The following is a 25343-nucleotide window of genomic DNA, read 5'->3' as shown; positions in this document are numbered from 1 at the left end:
GAGACCAAGACCGGGTTGTCACTGCTCAAGAGGCTGACATGTGAATTTGATGGACGGCATGTGTCCTCAATGATCGCTCAGTGAGCCATAATGTCGTGAAAGTTCTATGTGCTTGTATGTTTCGTTTTTTTTTTATAAATCATACTATAATGCTATTTCTATAGGTGGAGGGTGATAAATATATCAATTTATCTTTATAGTTAATATTGTTGTAAAGATTTTGAACATGTTTGAATAACTATCTTATTTAAATTAAACCGTAGCATGCATAGTCACGTACCTAGTTTATAATTTAAGTGAGTAACTAGGATAGAGAACAAATGTTGCTTGCAAATGTTCGTGACTTCGTGTGGTCCCTAGTGAGGGCTGGAGCGAAACCGCCCGCTGTCTCGCGTCCGTCAGACAGCACGCACAGACGCAGGCGGGCGACGCACGGCAGTGTTGCCAATGGACTCGCGCTGCCCCCATCTGCTACTGCTCCTCCCTCTCCTCCTCTTGGCCGCCCTCCTGCCCCCGCCGTCGTCGGGGGTGCCGGAGGTCATCTGGCTGCCGACGAGCGGGGGAGCGGGGCCCTTGTCCTGCGCGCCGCCGGACCCCGCCGTGTACGACCGCCCCGTCATCGGCATCGTCTCGCACCCAGGGGACGGTGCGGGCGGCAGGATCAGCAACACCACCGCGACCTCCTACATCGGCGCCTCCTACGTCAAGTTCGTCGAGGCCGCCGGCTCGCGCGTCATCCCACTCGTCTACAACGAGCCCGAAGACCGCCTCCTCGAGGTTCGCGTGCTTCACACGCTCGCCTCGCCTCTACCGCTTTCTATCCTCTCCTCTTTTTCCCGGTCGCGTCCTGGACTCCAGTCCTGGATAGACAACGCGTCGTCGAGTTCCTGCAAGAGGGACAGTAGCTTCTTCGATGTGTTCGCAAGTACAACGTACTTCATATTTTTACGCGTTTCATGCTTGCATACGCAATTTCCCGAATTGGGATCTGGACGTACCGTGCCGCATACGGCTCTTGGTCCACCATAGCGCTGGTCAATTCTCACTGGTCGCTGTAGTATTTTGCAACAGCAGTCCTTGATTGTTCAGTTAAATTTCAAAATAATTCTCGGGAGGGAAATTCGAAATGAGATGGTCTGAATCTCACTCAGCCGATGCCCCTGATCGTATGGTAGTACCGATCCTGATAATTTAGGCAATTTCCCAAGTGTCAAAATTGCTCGACGAACATGTCAGGGCTGGGAAGACTTCCGCTAATGGGATGACCGATCACAATTCGAGTTAGTTGTTGGAGTGAACAGTTTCAAGCGTAAGCAACCTACTCAGGAGTGTTTGTATATTTTAGATCTGAATGGGGGTCCCCAAGCTACTGACGGTTCTTACTCAGAAGTATTTGTATATTTCATATTTTAGATCTGAATCAGGATCCCCAAGCTACTGACAATTCTTCCTTTCTTTTCAATCACGACTTCTCACCACACTAGCTACTGGTAGGGCTGAAAAAAAGCTCGAGGCTCGCGAGCCGCCTCGAGCTTGGAGCGGCTCGGCTCGCGAGCTGTGCGAAATTAATTAATCTACAAAATAGCAATGGATATTGGACAATAGGGTTGTTTCTTAGCTTTTGATGATGAATTTATGACATTTCATAATTTGGATTACTGATAATATTGAATGGTGATTGTATATTCCACATTTATGTATTTTTAATTATTTTATAATGCAATAATATTTATTAGAGCGGCTCGCGAGCTGAGCCTCATTCTTGAGCTCGTGCAATGGGCGAGCCGAGCCAAGAGCTCGGCTCGTTTCCAGCCCTAGCTACTGGCCACTGGCTCACAAACAATTGCTTGTAGAGGCCCTGCGTTTAACACATTACCTTGTTGGCTCTTCCCTGCAGAAATTGAGTTTGTTGAATGGAGTGCTGTTCACTGGTGGGTCAGAGAAGGAAGGTGTATATTTTGACACGATAAAAAGAGTATTTCAGGTACGACGTGATTGTGAACATTGTTCGAAAATGGCATTGATATAATGATGTTGATTATTGTATGACCACACTCGAGTATCACAACCTTGGATTTTCTATGTTATTGAACCAAATAATCATGATTTACTAACAGTTCTTTTTTGTTTGTTTGTTTTAGTATGTTTTGGACAAGAATGATGCAGGTGAACCATTTCCTTTGTTTGCCCAATGTCTTGGCTTTGAGCTTGTAAGCATGATTGTCAGCAAGGTAATTTAACTTCTCATAAGTTTACCATATTGCCAATTTAACTACTAAAATATAAAATATAATATGATAGCTTATTGAATATTCTCAATTGTGAACTCGATAAAACTATACACAATGGAAGAGTAATGCTTAGTTTGAAGTTAGAATATCATTTGCTTGCCTGTGGTTAGGTACTGGAGTGAAGTACTGCAGCCTTCCTGTTTGCTTTGCCAAAAGTGGGCACTAATTGTTCTCTTGCCGTTGTGCTAGGACAATAATATCTTGGAGGCATTTGACGCCCAGGATCAAGCATCAACTCTTCAGTTTCCCAGCTATGCTTTGGAGGGTTCAGTTTTTCAAAGGTGTCTGCTTCATGCTAAGCAAATCTTTATTTTGCTACTGCTTGATGGGGACATTTTAGAATTTAGACAAGTTATCTTGTAGTGTGATATGAGGCAAGTAATTGTTGTAGGGTGATATGAGGCAAGCAACATAGGATGGTTCCAGTGGAATATTATCTTTTTATTCTGTGTTACCAAAACTGAAACTTTAGAATATATGGTTTAAGCTGACACATTTATGCATTCATAAATGACTACTACGGCATAATATTATCTACAATGGGTCCCTAGAAGGCAGGGGACTACAAGACCACATGCACTCCAGCAGAGTGCGGTTAATTTAAAGAATGACTGGGAATAAATTTCTTATGGGAAGATGTGGTTAGTATATTAAAAATTATTGTTTTACTTGTGGCCTTCGTGAATTCCACTTGTTGTAACTACTGACTTGCAATTGCTCATAGGTTTGACACTGACCTCATCAAGAAAGTCAGCACCAACTGTCTTGTCATGCAAAATCACAGAGTAAGTGCCGCCATTAGTTCTGATTACTTTGTCCTTTTCTTAATTTCAACACCACACTTGCACTGGGCTCAACTATATTATGGCTGGTGATTCTGATAGCATATTTATACTGAACAACCAAAGTACCAAATTCAAGTTCCCTAACTTGTCTGATTTGTTATTTGGTTGAAGTATGGTATATCACCAAGGCGATATCGAGAGAACGATGCACTATCAAGTTTCTTCAAAATCTTGACTACATCACCTGATGAAAACGGCAAGGTATGTCTCACCTGTGCTCCTATCTACTAATCTACCCAAAAGATGTTATGTGATTAGTAACAGCTTTGATGAAATTTTGTAACCAAAGTAGGTGATCTGGGTTAACACTCTTAAATTCTTCCACTGCACAAATTAACATTCTTTTGTATGTCAAATCAGGTCTATGTCTCAACTGTACAAGCCAATAATTATCCAATCACTTGCACGCAATGGCATCCTGAGGTAATTTAGTTGTAGCTGTTTCAGGAGTTCCACATTTAGTGTTCTTATTGGTTCTTCCTTTTCTCTTGTGCACTGTATTTATTCCTAGGTTATATTCACAACATATCAAATTGTGGCCACTCACCAAATACAAGTGGCTTTATGCCACAATAAAACTGTCCTCATTTGATGCAGAAAGCCATTTTTGAGTGGAGGAAACCAATGATCCCACACAGCGAAGATGCAGTACAGGTTACTCAACATTTTGCCAATCATTTTATCAGGTTTGTTATTGTAGGCTTTAACCTCTATTATTATACAATTCAAGTTGGCAGTACATCATGTTGGTTTAAGCATATGCAAGAAAGGACCTTGCTTTGATGAAACTTGCAAGAGTGGTGAAAGAAAAATGGAGTTCATGTTTACCTAGCTCACCCTTCCTTGTCGTGGAACAGCCAAGCACGCAAGTCTCCAAACAGGCCTCCTGCCGACAAAGTGCTGGATAACTTAATTTACAACTACAGTCCGACATTTACCGGGAAAAAATCGTGAGTCTCTGTATCTTTACCCCCTAACAAATGTACGTACAATCCATTGTTCAGTTAGACTAATGCGTGTATTTTTGGTAGGAAATCGTTTGAGGAGGTCTACATCTTCTCCTGAGACTGGATTGAACGCCTGAGTGTCTTCAGGAATCTGTAGTTCTGCACTACATTGCTATTGTAGTGTAACCGTGCATTAGTATTACCCGTGGTACCAGAAGTTGTATTTGTATAGATTCGTTGGACTGCCTGTATTGCAGTAACCTTTCCACCGTATGGGTGGCTCTATAGAATGCCTATAAGCAGCGCAATAATAATGATAATGTAAGACTGAAAAAAAATACTTGTATGGAGATTTTCTGAATTTAAAAGTTTCTCCAAATCAGGTGAAGGTCGAATGTTCCTGGACCTGATTCATGAAATCCATCGAATCCAATTTGTTTGGAGTGACGTCTTTGCTATGGCGCTATGGCTTGGCTCAAGCATCTTGCGTCGAGAACGTCACCGTGTTACCTAGCCGGCCGAATTACGGATCTCAAGGGTCGAGAAGAAGTGAAGAACACAACAAACATAGAAAATACGGAGGAATGCTTAATTTGGAGAGGTCACTCGAGTTTTATATTCATAGGACTCCTAATGACGTAATTGCATAAAAAATGCTCTATAATTTAAAATGGAGTATAACTTATAGAATTTAGAACACAAAAAAATATGTTGTTCCAGCAATAAAACCTTAAATCTAGATTATATGGTAGTATACTACAATGTAGTATATTTGAGATATTTGAGAAAGCGCTATATAATTTTTAACTAAATTTTATAAAACAAAACATTGCTCGAGTGATTTTTTGTGCGTAGAGCTTTATATTTAAATTTAATGCACTAATTTAAGATATGGTTGGAGATACTCTAACGATATATTTAGAGACGTGATGCGTACTCTTTCAAAAATGACACCAAGACACGCTATCCCCTCTAATACCGATGCCTCGACGATTACAAGTCGCGGATTGACCGCATTGCCCTTCTCATTCAGTATAGACTGAGTGTTCATTCTATCTTCGGTCTCGCTCTTCCACGATGGAAGAACCTGCGCGGCCATCCTGCTTCCAGCGTCGCCGGCTACCTGGCGCTCGGGCTCTGCCTCGAGGTCGGCATGTCGCCATGGGGCTCGCCTACACTACGAGAGCCTGGTTCTACGTCAGCCGCGTAGGTGTTCGACGTCATATATGATGCCATAAGAAGGGCCATATATGTTGGTCGTGGAAAAAATGATCAACAAGTTAAAACTAGATTAAGAAGAAAATACGGAAGAGACGGATGAGAATGGTAAGTCGTAGTACTGTCATTTTTTACGAACTATATAGTTTTAATTTGTTTTTGCTTTGTTTGAATTATGTGCTCAATATATTTTTTTGAAACGAAATGGTATGTTTCTTCTTAAATAAGTGTTCGTCAAAAAAAAATATGACGCTAATATGGATGTAGGTTAACGTACTCTATACAATGATTATAGCTTGATACGAGCTGCTGACACTGGATCCAGTCTAATTTGTCAACTCGTCGGCGGTCGGTGCCCGTTGCTCTCCGAAGTCTCCAGCCCGCCCGGAAATCTTCCGTAGATGCCGATGTGACGTGCACCGGCCTCGGCTGTGCTGTGCCGCCCAGAATGCTCCGCGTATGTCGGCTCTCGGCTGCACCGCCGGACGCCATCTGTCACCGCTGGGCACGTAGCACGCTGCGGTCGTTGACTCGTTCTCGTTGCCCGTATTCTTTTATAAAAACCATCCCTAGCTTCTTCGGTTCTTTGCATTTCAACCCCGGCTGGAAATGCAAATAGTATACGTTTCCACGTTAACGTATATGATACTGACCGTCTATTATCCGGATGGGTATAGTATTACCAGCTCTTTTTCTTGCATTTTTTTCAGCCAATGGATGCACACGGTTCATTTGCAATTATTCCACCGACAAGCAGCCCTGAACATTATATTTAGGGCCAGTTTGTAAATCCCAATTTCCCAAGAGATCTCTAATTTCTAAAGGAAAATTAGTTCATTTTCCTATAAAAAATAGAAAACTCTTAAAAAATTGAGGTTCCCAAACTAGCCCTTAGAAGATATTTTTAGGCATGTCAAAAAACCTCCAAACCCATATCTCACCCATAAACTATGACACCGTTCTTTACAATTACTACAAATATACCGTGGAAATACTCTATATGATGGTACACTTGCAGATACAACCTCTGGAGTTGCATCTATCAATTTATTTCTGGCCCAAGTTTGACTTGAGTAGGGCAGGTAAACAGCCAGAGCCGCGGAGCAAAATAAACAGGCAGTATCCGGGCTGTTGCCCCCTCCAATGCCGGCCGGCCACCCATCACCTTCCTCCCGCGCGCTCCGGTGCCCTCGCTACCACCACCACCTAATCGGCCATTCTGCCTTCCGCTCCGTTTCTCCGCGCGCCTGACCTCCTCCTCTACCTGATGGCCGCCACCCCGCCGCCGTCGTGGGACGCGTCACCGCAGCCCCGGCGGCCGGCCTCCTCCTCGGGGCCCGCCAAGCGCGGGGGCCTCCTGCTGGGGCGCTACGAGCTGGGCCGCCTGCTCGGCCACGGCACCTTCGCCAAGGTGTACCACGCCCGCCACGCCGACGACACCGGCGAGACCGTCGCCATCAAGGTGCTCGACAAGGAGAAGGCCCTGCGCAACGGCCTCGTCCCGCACATCAAGCGCGAGATCGCCATCCTCCGCCGCGTGCGCCACCCCAACATCGTCCGCCTCTTCGAGGTCATGGCCACCAGGTCCAAGATCTACTTCGTCATGGAGTTCGTCCGCGGCGGGGAGCTCTTCGCGCGCGTCGCCAAGGGCCGCCTCAAGGAGGACACCGCGCGCAGGTACTTCCAGCAGCTCATCTCCGCCGTCGGCTTCTGCCACGCCCGCGGCGTCTTCCACCGCGACCTCAAGCCCGAGAATCTCCTCGTCGACGAGCGCGGCGACCTCAAGGTCTCCGACTTCGGCCTCTCGGCGGTCGCCGACCAGTTCCACCCCGACGGCCTCCTCCACACCTTCTGTGGCACGCCGTCATACGTCGCTCCGGAGGTGCTCGCGCGCCGCGGCTACGACGGCGCCAAGGCGGACATATGGTCGTGCGGTGTCATCCTGTTCGTGCTCATGGCTGGCTACCTCCCTTTCCACGACCAGAACCTCATGGCGATGTACCGTAAGATCTACAGGGGGGAATTCCGGTGCCCGAGATGGTTTTCCAAGGATCTTAGCTGTCTAATGAATCAGCTCCTTGACACGAACCCGGAGACCAGGATCACGGTGGCTCAGATAATTGAGAGCAGGTGGTTTAAGAAAGGGTTCCGGCCGGTCAGGTTCTACGTCGAGGATGACCAAGTGCACAGCTTGGCAGACAGTGAGGCTGAGGCGCTGGAAGAACTGGGGCCCAGTGACAGTGAGCCTCCACCCCCACCTCCCCCTCCCCCGCCACCACCACCACCACAGAAAGAGGACGACGGCGATGATTCTGGCTGGGAGTCAGACTCCTCCGTAGCGTCCTGCCCAGCCACATTGTCATCAGAGGAGAGGAGACGGCCTGTCGGATCTCTCCCACGGCCGGTAAGTCTAAACGCGTTCGATATCATCTCGTTCTCAAGGGGATTCAATCTGTCGGGGTTGTTCGAGGAGCGAGGCAATGAAGTGAGATTCGTCTCGGCACATCCCATGCAAACGATCATAACGAAACTGGAGGAGATCGCCAAGGTGAAGAGCTTTGCAGTTCGGCGGAAGGATTGGCGGGTGAGCCTGGAAGGCACGAGAGAAGGCGAGAAGGGTCCACTGACGATCGGGGCTGAAGTGTTTGAGCTCACGCCAAGCCTTGTGGTGGTGGAGGTGAGGATGAAGGCAGGTGACAGGGAAGAATATGAGGAATTTTGTGAGGGGGAGTTGAAACCTGGGATGCTGCACCTCGTGCACCGTACAGCATCGGTTCCGGATATACCTTCTGCATGATACTGATTAGCTTAGAAGGTAACTCTTGCTCTTGCTTGGAAGGACTATGGAAAAGAAATTTGGATTGAGAGGTTGCACCTTTCTGCTTCAGCGTAAGCATCTGTGCAGGAAAATGTCATTCATAGATTTTCCTTATTAGTTACTTTTTGGTTAATATTCTTTCCGCAATCCAAAATGTCTTGTGATATATAGTAGTCGTGTGCTAATATCAATTGTCAATTTTCTAGTTCTTAAAGTTTAAATAAAAGTTGCGGCCATTTCACTGCAGCATTATTATGAAAGCTATAACTCTAATGTTATTTAGCCATGTAACGGTGCTGCACTTATGTACATTCAGCTTGTACAAATGTCATCCGTAAATTTTTTGAGGGAACAGTGGCCTTGGTGTGTACATAAGACTAAAGAGTGTAACTTTAAGTTATAACAATAATGTTATTGCGCTGCACAAGGTTAAGATGCGCCCTTATATTTCGAGGTCGTGATGAGTAATTGTCAAAGGAGAGTTTTGGATTGAGTGGGGTGGATTAATTAGGGCGTGAGTATGTACAACATGTTTACTGGCTAGTTATGTGTAGTTGTAAAGTTCAAAGGCAGTGGTCCACGATGAAGATAAAGATCATGCATGTTTATGTTGCTAGACGGGAGCAGTGAAAGACGAGTGTTGCGTCTTGATTGAGGGGCTAGAGAAGTCGGGTGACCAACTACGGTGCACATGGGGACACCAATAGAGTAGAGACGAGGACGTAACAGAGTGGATCGTGTTAATGATGCGGTTGAAGACCGCCGACATACATGTCCAGGACGGAGGGATGCATATTATGCTACCTGCCACTGTTGAAGCTAGAGCAAAAATGAAGAGGGTGCATTTGGCCTTATTGGTGCATTAGAATTTTTTTCTAGAGGTGCATATATGGTAAAATTTTTAATCAAATCTATAGAATTTGTGTTTTTAGGGGTGCATTTGCAGCACTAGAAATAACCTTGCTTCGCCCCCGCTACCTCTAGAGGTTTGGTAGTTAAGACTCAAAACCACCCAACGACAGTTTCGCAGGTTTGACGTCAAATCTAGGCGATGTAGTTCTACAGAGAATCAGAGACAACACATAAAGTCATCACGAAGGTGTATTAGGGCAAAGCAACTTCGTGAAAGAAGCATGACTGCCTAGATTATCATAATAAGAGTTGGTCCATTTTCTGTGGCTATGTGGATAAGCTATATGTATCTAGAGGTATTTAGAAATATAAATAAAAACTCTATAAATAAGGAAGAAATGATGCACCAACCAACTATCTCTCTAACTTTTATTTTTAATATCTATTTTTCTTTTGTTAGGAGATCCTTCGATGCTTTAAGCTTTATGTATCTATGTAGTTGTGATTTTGGGAAGTACGTGTGGCCTTAACCGCACCATCATCTCTATGGTAAATCCCTATCCAAGTCTAATAGTTTTGGTTCTTGGTTTTTATTTTTCTCTCCTCGAGCTCTTTTGATTTGTCATCTTGTATGGATTCTTGAACTTTGATTAGATAGAGACTTTAGAAACACACTTGGGATCGTTGCGACCTTTGATATGGGTTCATTCAACTTGTGCACAATTCACTAATTGAATTGTACTATTGGGAGAAAACCCTAATTTGATTTCTAGATTTCTGATCAAATTCTCTAGTTTTGATCTTTTGGTGCTCAAACTTCTGTGACCATCTTATTTCTCTTTGTCTCACTGCTCGTGAAGTTTCATCCCAATCTAAACATTTTTTATTGAGCAGCACTTTCGTGTAGTGTGCCTAGCACTACCGGCTAGAGGGGCGGTACTGTCGCATTGACATGAGAAGTTTTCTATTTGCCTCTTCGTGGAATTTCCACTGTCCAAATTAAGCTTCGTTTGTTATTCATAGCTTCATAATTCTCTTAGGTACTTGTCTTAAGCCATCCAACCAGTTGAGGTGGTCTTGGTTTTGCACCTTTTGGAGTGCTTTCAGTGCCATAGGGGTTTGAGCTGAACTTTTGGACATTAAGCAAAGATCGCTTGAGCATAATTTTTTATTAGCTCCCATTCACGCCCTCTGGTCACTTATTTGATTCTTAAAGAGTGAAAGGGAAATAGGGTCAAACCTTTTCCTAAATGATTTTGGTGGTTGAATTGCCCAACACAAATAATTGGACTAACTAGTTTGCTCTAGATTATAAGTTCTACAGGTGCCAAAGGTTCACAACAAGCCAATAAAAAGTCCAAGAAAGGGTTCAAATAAAAAGAGCAAAAGACAACCGAAGGCATCCCTGGTCTGGCGCACTAAACTGTCCGGTGTGCCACCGGACAGTGTCCGGTGCACCAGGGAGATCAACTCCGAACTTGCCACCTTCGGGAATTTGGGAAGCCACTCCGCTATAATTCACCGGACAGTCCGGTGGGTGTAGCACCGGACTGTCCGGTGTGCCAGCGGAGCAATAGCTAACTGCGCCAACGGTCGTCTGCAAAAGCAACAGTGAACAGTGCGCGACTACGCGTAGAGTCAGAGCAGGCGCCAGAAGGCGCACCGAACAGTGAACAGTGACTGTCCGGTGCACCACCGGACTGTCCGGTGGCCCCACATGTCAGAGCTCCAACGGTCGAACCCTAACGGTTGGGTGACGTGGCTGGCGCACCGGACTGTCCGGTGCGCCATTCGACAGCAGCCTTTGGTTGGGGCTATAAATACCCCCAACCACCAACACTTCAAGGCATCCAAGTTTTCAGCCAACACATTCAATACAAGAGCTAGTGCATTCAATATAAGACACAAATAGATTGAATCAAAATCTCTCCAAGTCTCAATTACACTCAAAGCAATTAGTAACTAGAAGAGAGAGTTTTGCCATGTTCTTTTGAACTCTTGCGCTTGGATCGCATTTCTTCTTCCTCTATTCTTGTTCTCAAGTTCTTTGTAATCAAAGCAAGAGACACCAATTGTGTGGTGGTCCTTGTGGGGACTAAGTGTCCCAATTGATTGAGAAGAGAAGCTCACTCGGTCTAAGTGACCGTTTGAGAGAGGGAAAGGGTTGAAAGAGACCCGGTCTTTGTGACCACCTCAACGGGGAGTAGGTTTGCAAGAACCGAACCTCGGTAAAACAAATCACCGTGTCATCCGCCTTATTTGCTTGTGATTTGTTTTCGCCCTCTCTTTCAGACTCGTTTATATTTCTAATGCTAACCCCGGCTTGTAGTTGTGCTTAAAGTTTATAAATTTCAGATTTGCCTATTTACCCCCCTCTAGGCGACTTTCAATTGGTATCAGAGCTCGGTACTTTATTAGAGCCTAACCGCTTGAAGTGATGTCGGGAGCTCACGCCAAGAAGGAGATGGTGACCGGCGAGAAGCCCGCTACAAGCCACGGGAAAGCTCCATCGGGGGAGTCCGGCAACAAGAAAAGGGAGGAATCACCTCCCCGCGTCAAGTCCCACCGGAGTGGCGACAAGAAGAAGAAAATGAAGAAAGTGGTCTACTATGAGATCGATTTTTCGTCGCCTTCCACCTCCGGCTCCGACACGCCGTCCGTCACTTCTAAACGCCATGAGCGCAAGAAGTTTAGTAAAATCCCCTTACGCTATCCTCGCATTTCCAAACACACTCCTTTACTTTCCATCCCACTAGGCAAACCACCGGTTTTTGAAAATGAAGATTATAGTATGTGGAGTGATAAAATGAGGCACCATCTAACCTCACTCCACGCTAGCATTTGGGACATTGTTGAATTTGGAGCGCAGGAACCATCCGTGGGGGATGAAGGCTATGACTCGGACGAGGTAGCCCAAATCTGGCACTTCAACTCCTAAGCCACTACTATACTCCTCGCCTCTCTAAGTCGAGAGGAGTATAATATGGTGCAAGGGTTGAAGAGTGCCAAAGAGATTTGAGACGTACTCAAGACCGCGCACGAAGGAGACAAGGTGACCAAGATCACCAAGTGGGAAATGATCGAGGGGGAGCTCGGTCGATTCATGTTTCACTAAGGAGAGGAAGCACAAGCTATGTACAACCGGCTCAAGACCTTGGTGAACCAAGTGCGCAACCTCAGGAGCACCAAATGGGATGACCATGAAATCATCAAGGTTATTCTAAGATCACTCGTTTTTCTTAACCCTACACAAGTTCAATTAATTCGTGGTGATCCTAGATACAAGCTAATGTCTCCCGAGGAGGTTATAGGGAAGTTTGTGAGCTTTGAGTTGATGATCAAAGGCTCCAAACAAATCATCGAGCGAGGCGCCACCTCCACACCCGAGGTGCAACCCGTCGCATTCAAAGCGACGGACGAGAAGAAAGAAGAGTCTACGTCAAATAGGCTCCCCATCGACGCCTCCAAGCTCGACAACGAGGAGATGGCGCTAATCATCAAAAGCTTTCGCCAAATTCTCAAGCAAAGGAGGGGGAAGGATTACAAGCCCCGCTCCAAGAAAGTTTGCTACAGGTGTGGTAAGCCCGGTCATTTCATTGCTAAATGTCCATTATCTAGTGATAGTGACAGGGGCGACGACAAGAAGGGAAAGAGGAGAGAAAAGAAGAAGTATTACAAGAAGAAGGGCGGCGATGCCCATGTTTGCCGGGAGTGGGACTCCGACGAGAGCTCCACCGACTCCTCCTCCGACGAGGACGCCGCAAACATCACCGTCAACAAGGGTCTTCTCTTCCCCAACGTCGGCCACAAATGTCTCATGGCAAAGGATGGCAAAAAGAAGGTAAAATCTAGAGCCTCCACTAAATATGCAACATCTAGTGACGAGGATAACTCTAGTGATGATGAGGATAATTTACTTGCCCTTTTTGCCAATCTCAACATGCAACAAAAGGAGAAATTAAATGAATTGATAGGAGCCATTCATGAGAAGGATGAACTCTTGGATAGCCAAGAGGACTTCCTAATTAAAGAAAATAAGAAGCATGTTAAGGTTCAAAATGCTTATGCTCAGGAAGTAGAAAAATGTGAAAAATTAACTAGTGAGCTAAGCACTTGCTATGATACTATTTCTAACCTTAGAAATGAAAATGCTAAATTAATTGCTAAGGTTGAGAAGTTAGATGTTTGTGATGATTCAATTGTTAATCTTAGAAATGATAATGTTAGTTTAATTGCTAAGATTGACAAGTTGAATACATCTCTCTCTAGCCTTAAAATTGAGAATGAAAAATTAATTGCTAAGGCTAAAGATTTAGATGTTTGCAATATTTTTATTTCCAATCTTAAGAATGAGAATGTTATTTTACATGCTAAGATTGATGAACTAAATGTTTGCAAACCCTCTACATCTACCATTGAGCATGTTACCATTTGCACTAGATGTAGAGATATTAATGTTGATGCTATTCATGATCACTTAGCTTTAATTAAACAACAAAATGATCACATAGCTCAACTTAGTGCTAAGATTAATGAGCATGACTTAGAAAATGAAAAATTTAAATTTGCTAGAAGCATGCTCTATAATGGGAGACGCCCTGGGATTAAGGATGACATTGGCTTCCAACAGGGAGACAATGTCAAGCTTAATGCCCCTAAGAAATTATCTAACTTTGTTAAGGGCAAAGCTCCCATGGCTCAGGATAACGAGGGTTACATTTTATGCCCCGCCGGTTATCCCGAGGACAAAATTAGGAGAATTCACTCTAGGAAGTCTCACTCTGGCTCTAATCATGCTTTTATGTATAAGAGTGAGGCATCTAGCTCTAGGCAATCAACCCATGTTAAATTGCCTAAAAAGAAATCTCCTATAGCATCAAATGAACCTAATATTTCATTTAAGACTTTTGATGCTTCTTATGTGCTCACTAACAAATCAGGCAAAGTAGTTGCCAAATATGTTGGGGCCAAACACAAGGGATCAAAAACTTGTGTTTGGGTACCCAAGGTGCTTGTTTCTAATGTGAAAGGACCCAAGACCGTTTGGGTACCTAAGAACAAGGCCTAAATTTGTTTTGTAGGTTTATGCATCCGGGGGCTCAAGTTGGATAATTGATAGCGGGTGCACAAACCACATGACTGGGGAGAAAAGGATGTTCTCCTCCTACGAGAAAAACCATGATCCCCAAAGAGCTATCACATTAGGGGATGGAAATCAAGGTTTGGTCAAAGGACTTGGTAAAATTGCTATATCACCTGACCATTCTATTTCCAATGTTTTTCTTGTAGATTCTTTAGACTATAACTTGCTTTTAGATTCTCAATTATGTAAAATGGGCTACAATTGTCTTTTTACGGATATAGGTGTTACTGTCTTTAGAAGAAGTGATGATTCAGTAGCATTTAAGGGAGTGTTAGAGGGTCAGCTATACTTAGTTGATTTTAATAGAGCTGAACTTGACACTTGCTTAATTGCTAAAACTAACATGGGTTGGCTCTGGCATCGCCGACTAGCCCACGTTGGGATGAAGAATCTTCATAAGCTTCTAAAGGGAGAGCACATTTTGGGACTAACAAATGTTCATTTTGAGAAAGACAGGATTTGTAGCGCATGTCAAGCAGGGAAGCAAGTTGGTGTTCATCATCCACACAAGAACATCATGACAACTGACAGGCCACTTGAGCTACTCCACATGGACCTATTCGGCCCGATAGCTTACATAAGCATCGGTGGGAGCAAGTACTGTCTAGTTATTGTGTATGATTATTCTCGCTTCACTTGGGTGTTCTTTTTGCAGGAAAAATCACAAACCCAAGAGACCCTAAAGGGATTCTTAAGACGAGCTCAAAACGAGTTTGGTTTAAGGATCAAGAAAATAAGAAGCGACAACGGGACGGAGTTCAAGAACTCTCAAATTGAAGGCTTTCTTGAGGATGAGGGCATCAAGCATGAGTTTTCTTCTCCCTACACTCCACAACAAAATGGTGTAGTGGAGAGGAAGAATAGAACTCTACTTGACATGGAGAGGACCATGCTTGATGAGTACAAGACTTCAGATCGGTTTTGGGCGGAAGCAATCAACACCGCTTGCTACGCCGTCAACCATCTCTACCTTCACCGAATCCTCAAGAAGACATCATATGAACTCCTAACCGGTAAAAAGCCCAATGTTTCATATTTTAGAGTCTTTGGTAGCAAATATTTTATTCTTGTTAAAAGAGGTAGAAAATCTAAATTTGCTCCTAAGGCTGTAGAAGGCTTTTTACTTGGTTATGACTCAAACACAAGGACATATAGAGTCTTTAACAAGTCCACTGGACTAGTTGAAGTTTCTTGTGACATTGTGTTTGATGAGACTAACGGCTCTCAAGTAGAGCAAGTTGATCTTGATGAGCTAGATGATGAAGAGGCTCCATGCGTCGCGCTAAGGAACATGTCCATTGGGGATGTGTGTCCTAAGGAATCCAAAGAACCTCCACAAGCACAAGATCAACCATCTTCCTCCATGCAAGCATCTCCACCAACTCAAGATGAGGATCAAGCTCAAGATGATGAAAATGAAGATCAAGAGGAGCCACCTCAAGAGGAGGACAATGATCAAGGGGGAGATGCTAATGATCAAGACAAGGAAGATGATGAGGGCCCAAGACCGCCACACCCAAGAGTCCACCAAGCAATACAACGAGATCACCCCGTGAACACTATCCTCGGCGATATTCAAAGGGGGGTAACCACTTGATCTCGTGTTGCTCATTTTTGTGAACATTACTCCTTTGTGTCTTCTATTGAGCCATACAAGGTGGAAGACGCATTAAGGGATTCAGACTGGGTGTTGGCAATGCAAGAGAAACTCAACAACTTCACTAGGAATGAGGTATGTCATTTAGTTCCACGTCCTAACCAAAATGTTGTAGGAACCAAGTGGGTCTTCCGCAACAAACAAGATGAGCATGGTGTGGTGACAAGGAACAAAGCCCGACTTATGGCCAAGGGATATTCACAAGTCGAAGGTTTGGATTTCGATGAAACCTATACACCCGTAGCTAGGCTTGAGTCCATTCGTATATTACTTGCCTATGCTACTTACCATGGCTTCAAGCTTTATCAAATGGACGTGAAGAGTGCCTTCCTCAATGGACCAATCAAGGAGGAGGTTTATGTTGAGCAACCTCCCGGCTTTGAATATAGTGAGTACCCTAACCATGTCTATAAACTCTCTAAGGCGCTTTATGGGCTCAAGCAAGCCCCAAGAGCATGGTATGAATGCCTAAGAGATTTTCTTATCGCTAATGGCTTCGAAGTCGGAAAAGCCGATCCTACTCTCTTTACTAAAACAATTGAAAATGATTTGTTTGTATGCCAAATTTATGTTGATGATATCATATTTGGGTCTACTAACAAATCTACTTGTGAAGAGTTTAGTAGGATTATGGTTCAAAAATTCGAGATGTCTATGATGGGGGAGTTGAAGTATTTCTTAGGATTTCAAGTCAAGCAACTCCAAGAGGGCACCTTCATCAGCCAAACGAAGTACATTCAAGACATACTCACTAAGTTTGGGATGAAGGATGCCAAGCCCATCAAGACACCCATGGGAACCAATGGGCATCTCGACCTCGACACGGGAGGTAAATCCGTAGATCAAAAGGTATACCGGTCGATGATAGGATCTTTACTCTATTTATGTGCATCTCGACCGGATATTATGCTTTCCGTATGCATGTGTGCAAGATTCCAAGCCGATCCTAAGAAAGTTCACCTCAGGGCCGTGAAACGAATCTTGAGATATTTAGTTCATACTCCTAAGTTTGGCCTTTGGTACCCCAAGGGATCCACTTTTGATTTAATAGGTTATTCAGATGCTGATTGGGCAGGGTGTAAAATTGATAGAAAGAGCACATCAGGGACATGTCAGTTCTTGGGAAGATCTCTGGTGTCTTGGGCTTCTAAGAAACAAAATTCTGTATCTCTTTCTACCGCCGAAGCCGAGTACATTGTCGCAGGCCATTGTTGCGCGCAATTGCTTTGGATGAGGCAAACCCTTAGGGACTATGGTTACAAATTAACCAAAGTTCCTCTCCTATGTGATAATGAGAGTGCAATCCGCATGGCGGATAATCCCGTTGATCATAGCCGCACTAAGCATATAGTCATTCGGTATCACTTTTTAAGGGATCACCAACAAAGAGGGGATATCGAGATTGCTTATGTTAGCACCAAAGAACAATTAGCAGATATCTTTACCAAACCACTAGATGAGAAAACCTTTACCAAACTAAGGCATGAGCTAAACATTCTTGATTCTAGAAACTTTGATTGATACCTTGCACACATAGCTCATTTATATACCTTTGATCATCTCTCTTTCATGTGCTATGACTAATGTGGTTTTCAAGTGTATTTCATGCTAAGTCATAGATTGAAAGGGAAATGGAGTTCTTCGGCGAAGACAAGACTTCCACTCCACTCCATCGTAATATTTATCCTTCGCCGACACTCCACATCGCTCTTCACCTTGGTATAATCTTCACTCATATATTGTTTGCCAAAGGGGAGAGAAAGTAAAAGGGCTTATATTTCACTCACAAGTCTCCGTTTTTGGCGATTCATGCCAAAGGGGGAGAAAGTATTAGCCCAAAGCAAAAGGACCGCACCACCATCGATTTCAAAAAATGTGTTCTTTCAATTTGTATTAAAGAAGTTTTTCAATTGGTATCTTATTTTTGATATAACTTCAAATTGGTATGACCTCTTTCAAAATTAATATCTAAGACCCTCTTGAACACTAAGAGAAGAATTTCATTGAGGGGGAGTTTTGTTTAGTCAAAGGAAAAGCATTTGAAACAGGGGGAGAAAATTTCAAATCTTGAAAATGCTTCTAGAAATCTTATTCATTTGCCTTTGACTATTTGCAAAAAGACTTAGAAAAGAATTTCCAAAAGAGTTTGCAAAAACAAAACAAGTGGTGCAAGCGTGGTCCAAAATGTTAAATATGAAGAAAGCATCCATGCATATCTTACAAAATGTAAATTGGTTTAATTCCAAGTAACCTTTGCACTTACCTTATGCAAACTAGTTAAATTTTGCACTTATATATTTGCTTTGGTTTGTGTTGGCATCAATCACCAAAAAGGGGGAGATTGAAAGGGAAATAGGGTCAAACCTTTTCCTAAATGATTTTGGTGGTTGAATTGCCCAACACAAATAATTGGACTAACTAGTTTGCTCTAGATTATAAGTTCTACAGGTGCCAAAGGTTCACAACAAACCAATAAAAAGTCCAAGAAAGGGTTTAAATAAAAAGAGCAAAAGACAACCGAAGGCAGCCCTGGTCTGGCGCACCGGACTGTCCGGTGTGCCACCGGACAGTGTCCGTTGCACTAGGGAGATCAACTCCGAACTTGCCATATTCGGAAATTTGGGAAGCCACTCCGCTATAATTCATCGGACTGTCCGGTGTAGCACCGGACTGTCCGATGTGCCAGCGGAGCAACGGCTAACTGCACCAACGGTCGTCTGCAAAAGCAATAGTGAATAGTGCGCGACTGCGCGCGCAGAGTCAGAGCAGGCGCTAGAAGGCACACCGGACAGTGAACAGTGACTGCCCGGTGCACCACCGGACTGTCCGGTGGCCCCACATGTCAGAGCTCCAACGGTCGAACCCTAACGGTTGGGTGACGTGGCTGGCGCACCGGACTGTCCGGTGCACCATTCGACAGCAGCCTTCCCCAACGACCACTTTGGTGGTTGGGGCTATAAATACCCCCAACCACCAACACTTCAATGCATCCAAGTTTTTAGCCAACACATTCAATACAAGAGCTAGTGCATTCAATACAAGACACAAATAGATTGAATCAAAATCTCTCCAGTCTCAATTACACTCAAAGCAATTAGTAACTAGAAGAGAGAGTTTTGCCGTGTTCTTTTGAGCTCTTGCGCTTGGATCACATTTCTTCTTCCTCTATTCTTGTTCTCAAGTTTTTGTAATCAAAGCAAGAGACACCAATTGTGTGGTGGTCCTTGTGGGGACTAAGTGTCCCAATTGATTGAGAAGAGAAGCTCACTCGGTATAAGTGACCGTTTGAGAGAGGGAAAGGGTTGAAAGAGACCCGGTCTTTGTGACCACCTCAACGGGGAGTAGGTTTGCAAGAACCGAACCTCGGTAAAACAAATCACCGTGTCATCCGCCTTATTTGCTTGTGATTTGTTTTTGCCCTCTCTTTTGGACTCGTTTATATTTCTAATGCTAACCCCGGCTTGTAGTTGTGCTTAAAGTTTATAAATTTCAGATTTGCCTATTCACCCCCCTCTCTAGGCGACTTTCAAAGGGCGAGTTACAGATCAATGTAGCTTAGCAAGTTCTTGATCTGAGCATTGACTTTTAGGTCTAGAAATTTTGTCTCGGTGATATGGAATGTGATTTTGGTAACCATCATTCTTCGATGGGTCAAATTACCCGTATTAGAAGATTCACACATTGGTATATATTTAGAGCAATGACTTTTAGGTCTAGAAATTTTGTCTCGGTGATACCTATGTGGCCCTGAATGTTTGAGCTACTCCCTTTTAAGTGGAAAGCCATAATGCGAACAATAGAGCTCGTAATGTTTTGTTCTCATGCCTCTCACTTTCTGAGTTTTGATAGAGTGAGACGATCTGGACTACCCTAGAGAAATTTCACGATGACAATGATCATGTTAAAGCCATACTCTTTGAGACTTACTGATAAGAGTATGAGAACTTTGTTCAGTTGACTGGAGAACCATTGATTCTGTGTTTTCTCGCTTCCTGTCATTTGTGAATAAGATACGTAAACAAGATAATGTTACCCAATGACAATTATGAGAGCGCTCAAGTTACTATAGGAGGTAAAGGTCTTGACGATCATCGAATCACTAACTTATGAGACCCCACCATGGCCCTTGAGATCGACCATCATACTTGGGCTAAGACTGAGAAGTCTGGTGCACCCACCATGGCCTTGTCTCAGGTTGTGGCACCTGTTCGGCTAGCCCTTCATTCGCTTTGTTCACTTTATCCTATTTGTCAATTTTCAGACAAGCACGTTGAGTGCCTTAAGGATGAGGAACTTTGTGTCCAATCAGTTTGTGTGATGCTACAACAATCGCATGAACCACGCAGTGGCAGGGGCTAGGACAATAGCTTCAACTGTAGAGACACCATCCACTCCATTTCTAATTGACTAGTACCGAATGATGACTCCAACCGCTACTAAAAGTTTCCTCGGAGGGCGCGCTAGCCATGACTCCGGTTCGAGTCACAAACTGATACTCCATCTATACCAGTTTATAAGGTGTAATCACTTTTATTCTTATCTCTTAATATAAGATGTGTTCTATCTAAACATACATACATCGATGCAGTAGTATGAAAAAAATTAAATATATTTCTTTATCTTTGAAAACAAAGGTGGTTATGCCTTATATATTGAGAGAAAGGGGAGTCCCAAAGACCTCTCTTTAAGGGTGTGTTTGGTTGGGGAGCCAACTAGAATGGAATAGCTTCCTTCTAATTTCTGAGAACGGAATCACTCTATTCCATGTTTGGTAAGCAGAATGGAGACACTCCGTTTTTTGTTTGGTTGGAGAGCGTATTAGAGGAGAGCCGCTCCGTTCTGCATTTGGTTGAGGAGTGCATTGACGTTTGCTCTATCCTTGTCTTCAACCTCCATGTGCATTTGCAAACATTTATCTTCAATCTCATGATATATAAAATATGAACATCCAGAAGATATGATCCAAATACAAACTGACACAGAACCGGTCATTGATAGGCCAAAGGCCCTGCATCACCCTCAAACCTAACTGAACACACACCAAAGCCTCGAATGCAAACTGAACTCACGAGCTGACATAGAACAAGCTTGAATGCAAACTGAACACTCAACATATTCATTGACTAGCAAGCTACAACTCCGATTAAATGGTTTGTCCGACTACAACTCTGATTAAGCAAGATTAATCTATTATCTTCCTACTTATTTTTGGCTAAAATAATAGTATAGCCTGTCAATTCGAAATGCAACAACCATACAGGGACCAAAAATACAGCTTTATGAAGTAATTTCATAATTGACAGGCTATGAAGAAATTTCAGTTATATAAATAAATAACTATCTATGCTCCTCTTCTTTCTGTGGAGGCTACAGATCTGCGCAAGATAGTGGCTTCCCTGGAAGAGAAGATCAATGCTGAGATAACTCTCTATGCAGCACAAAGGCCACGCAATGCAGATTCATCCGAGTTAACGCACGATGACGAAGCTCCCCACGACAGGAATTTTGTAGAGAGGAATGAACGGGAGCACTCGCGTCCGGTCGATTTTGGCGAACGGGCTCATTCCCAGTTTTAGCACGATACTTGAACCGAGATATTCCTGAAGCCGCTCCGCTCTTCCTCTCTAGATAACCAAACACCTAGAAAATAGGAATAGAACGACTCCGTTCTCATCCGCTCCCCAACCAAACACACCCTAATATTAGGCCACGCAACCGAGAGTATTGCTCAGTACCAACCCTTTCTACACTAATTACTGTATGTTACATGCCCTTGCCACACCTAAAAGAATTTTACCACACTTTTACAAGTTATTAACGAGTGAGACTTACATAGTTTGGAAAAAATCTTGCCACAGTTATGGCTTCAAACCAAACACATGTCTAATTTAGTCAAACTTATTTAGTGACAAGCTGTAACAAATGAGGCATCAAACCAAACATCCCATGCATGTTCATTCCTATATACTCGTTACCAGACCAAAACAACCAGGAGCCGCTCGATACAGTTGGCACGATCGATATAGCTTCCATCATTACCGTAGATCATGCACGCGAATTTACCGTTGTTGCCTCTCCTGATGGACGTCCCTGCTCGAATCAATTGGAGCACCAGGGCAACGGAGCACGTTTCTTGGGCTGCACATACCGTATGATTGGATGGGTGTTTGCATGCAGCCTGGCTCACGACAGCCTAGTCCACCAGATACAAGCGTTTTTTATGTTTCTGCAGATGCAACTAAATGAGCCTACAATACATCGGTGCGTGTGAGTCTGACCTCCTAGATACAACGAATCAAACACGTGCGGATCCATAGTCAATGCATCTGAAGAGTCTGACTCTCCTAATACGACCAACCAAACACATAGATAGAGACCGAGAAAAGACGTACGTCGCCGGTCCGGGTGTCGAGTGGACACGGAAGACAGCGCGAGAGCCACGACTCCGTAGGCGACTTGGGGAGCAGCGGCTGCGGCGACAGAGCCATCTCATGTCCGTGAAATACTTCTTCACACAGAATAGTATGACCTTAAATAAATTTTAAATTTTAGTTTAAAAATCAATAGAAATAAAATATATATGATTCTAATCTATTCCGATACTTAAATTCCATAGTATAAAATTTAGAGCTCATTGTCTTTCAGAAGTCAGCGCCGGACGGGGAGGAGTGGCGCGGTGAGATTGATGTCCTCGTTGGAACGGTGAGATTGAAATCCTGAACAAGTCAAAATCTTTCATATTTTTTCAATCTCATCCAATCCATATAATATCGTCTTAGACCTTGTTTGGTTATTCATATATCACATGGATTAAATGAGATCGAGAAAAAAAAATAGTAGAGATTTTGATTTACTATGAATTGAAATCCATATAATGTCCTCTAATGCATATGGATCGGAGAGAAAAACGAACGGTCCTAATTGGATCGTTCTGCTCAGCGAATCCTTGTACAGTTGTATTCGTATTCAGTGCCGCGCCGTACAGTATGTTGCATGGCGGTGTAGCCGTACACGACGTGGCGGGAAGCGACCAAACTAGCTAGACCGACAAGTTGCTACACTGTCACTGAAGTCTGTGCACGAGCTCGATTCATGTAAAACCTTGTAAAAAGAGAAAGAGGAAAACAAATAGAGATCTGTTAAAGATACATCTGTCATCTGCTGCCGTGGAACATGCAGGTTCCTACGTTCATTGTCCTGTGATTGATTGGTTGTATAACTTGTATTATTGTCCTGTGATCGCGGGAGATTAGTAGCATAATAACAACAGGTTGGTGACCCTTGTGTCGGATCGGATGGACGGCATTGTCAGTATGCTACTTAGCAAAAGTTGCTAACTTCGGTGGCTTTAAACGCTTTATTGTCTTCTCGTTTAGTCCTAGAATATCTAGTCGTGCATCACTCTCGAGCAAATGTATACTGGTGGATATAACTGCCACAATGCAAAGAAGTGATATTTGAATGTGAAGCTTACACTACAGGAAACAGCTACTTTGTCGAGTGTGTGAAGCACTCGGCAAAGCCACTCGGCGAAGACTTTGCCGAGTGTGATACTCGACAAAGAAGTTTGTTGAACTGTACATCGGTAACGACTTCTTTACGAAGTACTTTTTGTCGAGCACTCGACAAAGAAAAGTCGTCATCACGGCGCCAAGTGACGACAACGGAGATTGTGCCGAGTGACACGGTGACACTCGACAAAAAAGCTCCCCGTGAGCCCCTTTGTCAGTTCCTTTGCCAAGAGTATTAGGTGGCACTCGGCAAAGGCTCCCTCTTTTGCCGAGTGCTCGCCAGACTAGCACTCGACAAAGGGATCACTAGCGGGCCCCTTTATCAGTTCCTTTGCCAGGTGCATTAGAAGGCACTCAGCAAAGAAGCTTTACCGGTTCCTGGGTGTGCTTTCTTTGTCGAGTGCTTTGGCCACTACACTCGGAAAGGAAATCTTTGTCGAGTGTTACACTCGAAAAGTGACCAGAAACCTCCTTTTTATTTGTTTTTATTATTCCATCCAAACAAACAAAACATATATCACATAATCATCACATATACATCACAAAGTTCACAGAATCATCACATACATACTAGAGACCACATATCTCACAAAAATCACAAATCTCACAAGTTTTTCATAAACATGTCTATGTTCATACCAAGTTCCACCAATATAAGTGTTACCAACTCTCAAACATAAGTTTTTCACAAACATAAGTTCAGACCAAGTTTCTCACACAAGTCTCACAATCACCACTAAGAGAAGATCATCGGCAAGGTGGGCGGTTGGACTAGTGCGGCGATGGGCTGGGTGATCCATGAGGGTTATTGGATGCCGCAAATTATCCCTGCACAGATAAGAGATTGCATGTGTTATACCAGATGAATATATATCATGCATGACTAGAATTTTGATACTCATAGGAGTATGGAACTGAGGAGTGTTGGAGGGAACAACAGAGGTGGTGGAGCAAAATCCTGTGCGGCGCCAAGGCTCTGCACGTACCGGAACATCTCTGCCATCCTCTGTTGATCTACCAAGCGGGCCACCCGCTTCGCCTCCCGCTCCACCATCATCCTCGACTCCATCTCCTGTCGTTCCCTCCTCTCTTCTTCTAGATGGCCTGTAATATTTCACAGTAATGTTATAATAACTCAAAGAGAAGGTATATAACTCAAGAAATGACGAGTTATAGAAGCACTAACCTGGAGTTGTTGTATCCAATGATGTGAGCTGTCATACCGAGGTCGTATGGCAGGGCTCGAGCTCGTGCTCCTTGCTTGCACCTGAGATAGAGTGGGAGTGGACGACGAGTCGATTGCCCCGTCGACAATCCAGAACCGCCCATGCCCCTTTGCCTCCTCTGACCCTCATGAGGACAACTCTGTCGATGTCCTCGGTCCTCGGATCGTAATCTGGCCCATGGATCTCCTGTGCCATGGTAGTGTACTCACTTAGGCGCGACTATAGACGGCGGGGTTGCTATACGCCTCGGGCCCATCCTCCGGGTTGTAGGTGATATCGGACGTCGCCTTGCCTTGTGGGCCATAGCATGGAGCAAGGCTGGCCACCATGTAACGCCAACTACAAGAAAACCAATGAAATAGTTATAAATCATGCCTAATCGAGTGTTATATACCTAAATAAAAATGAGGACGTACCCATGCTTCTGCATATTTGTTGAGGCTGTGGCTGCATTGGTGGGAGTGACCTTCCATCATGAGACACTGTTCCTGGCTAGCGTTGTGCGCCTCGTCCCACTCAGGTGAGCAACACCTATCCACCATCTGCTCCTAGCACTGAGGATGCGTAGCGCACCAATAAGGAATCATATACAAAGTAAAACAAGTACACGACATATCAGGAGATAAAATTAAGCAAATTTTGTCACTAATATTAAAGTTCTGTATTTACTTGCAAGTACTGGTCCTGAGTCAACAACATGGTTCAGGTGTCCTGCTTGATCACCTTCTCCCCAAGGACGGAGCCGTGGTAACTAACGATGGTCTGGATTCGCCCCTCGTAGTGCATGTCCACGACGAGCTTATTATAGCTCATGGTAGCCACCACATCCGCACTA

At 44.0% G+C, this 25343-nt stretch overlaps 2 protein-coding genes across 2 annotated transcripts; both read left to right on the top strand.

Moving 5' to 3' along the window:
- Window positions 1-315: 315 nt before the first annotated feature.
- Window positions 316-4462, top strand: LOC100274493 (uncharacterized). Its single transcript, NM_001365847.1, has 10 exons — window positions 316-777; window positions 1898-1984; window positions 2142-2231; window positions 2481-2572; window positions 3016-3076; window positions 3248-3337; window positions 3497-3559; window positions 3734-3822; window positions 3994-4086; window positions 4168-4462. Exons 1-10 carry the CDS (start codon window positions 448-450, stop codon window positions 4199-4201), a joined length of 1029 nt encoding a protein of 342 aa, NP_001352776.1. The 5' UTR covers window positions 316-447; the 3' UTR covers window positions 4202-4462.
- A 1863-nt stretch (window positions 4463-6325) lies between these two features.
- LOC103635843 (CBL-interacting protein kinase 19) lies at window positions 6326-8466 on the top strand. Its single transcript, XM_008658222.3, has one exon. It carries the CDS (start codon window positions 6569-6571, stop codon window positions 8096-8098), a length of 1530 nt encoding a protein of 509 aa, XP_008656444.1. The 5' UTR covers window positions 6326-6568; the 3' UTR covers window positions 8099-8466.
- Window positions 8467-25343: the final 16877 nt, after the last annotated feature.

The sequence above is a fragment of the Zea mays genome, chromosome 8 (genome assembly GCF_902167145.1).
Source record: "Zea mays cultivar B73 chromosome 8, Zm-B73-REFERENCE-NAM-5.0, whole genome shotgun sequence".
Classification (NCBI taxonomy): Eukaryota; Viridiplantae; Streptophyta; class Magnoliopsida; order Poales; family Poaceae; genus Zea; species Zea mays.
Note: the sequence above shows the minus strand (reverse complement) of the source record. Positions and strands in the feature narration are given on the sequence as shown.

Excerpts from the sequence above, each read along its gene's own strand:
- LOC100274493 (NM_001365847.1), top strand. The coding sequence starts at position 448 with ATGGACTCGCGCTGCCCCCATCTGCTACTGCTCCTCCCTCTCCTCCTC. Across the intron at positions 2,573-3,015 it reads GAGGGTTCAGTTTTTCAAAG|GTTTGACACTGACCTCATCA; the intron begins GTGTCTGCTTCA and ends AATTGCTCATAG. Across the intron at positions 3,077-3,247 it reads TTGTCATGCAAAATCACAGA|TATGGTATATCACCAAGGCG; the intron begins GTAAGTGCCGCC and ends ATTTGGTTGAAG.
- LOC103635843 (XM_008658222.3), top strand. The coding sequence starts at position 6,569 with ATGGCCGCCACCCCGCCGCCGTCGTGGGACGCGTCACCGCAGCCCCGG.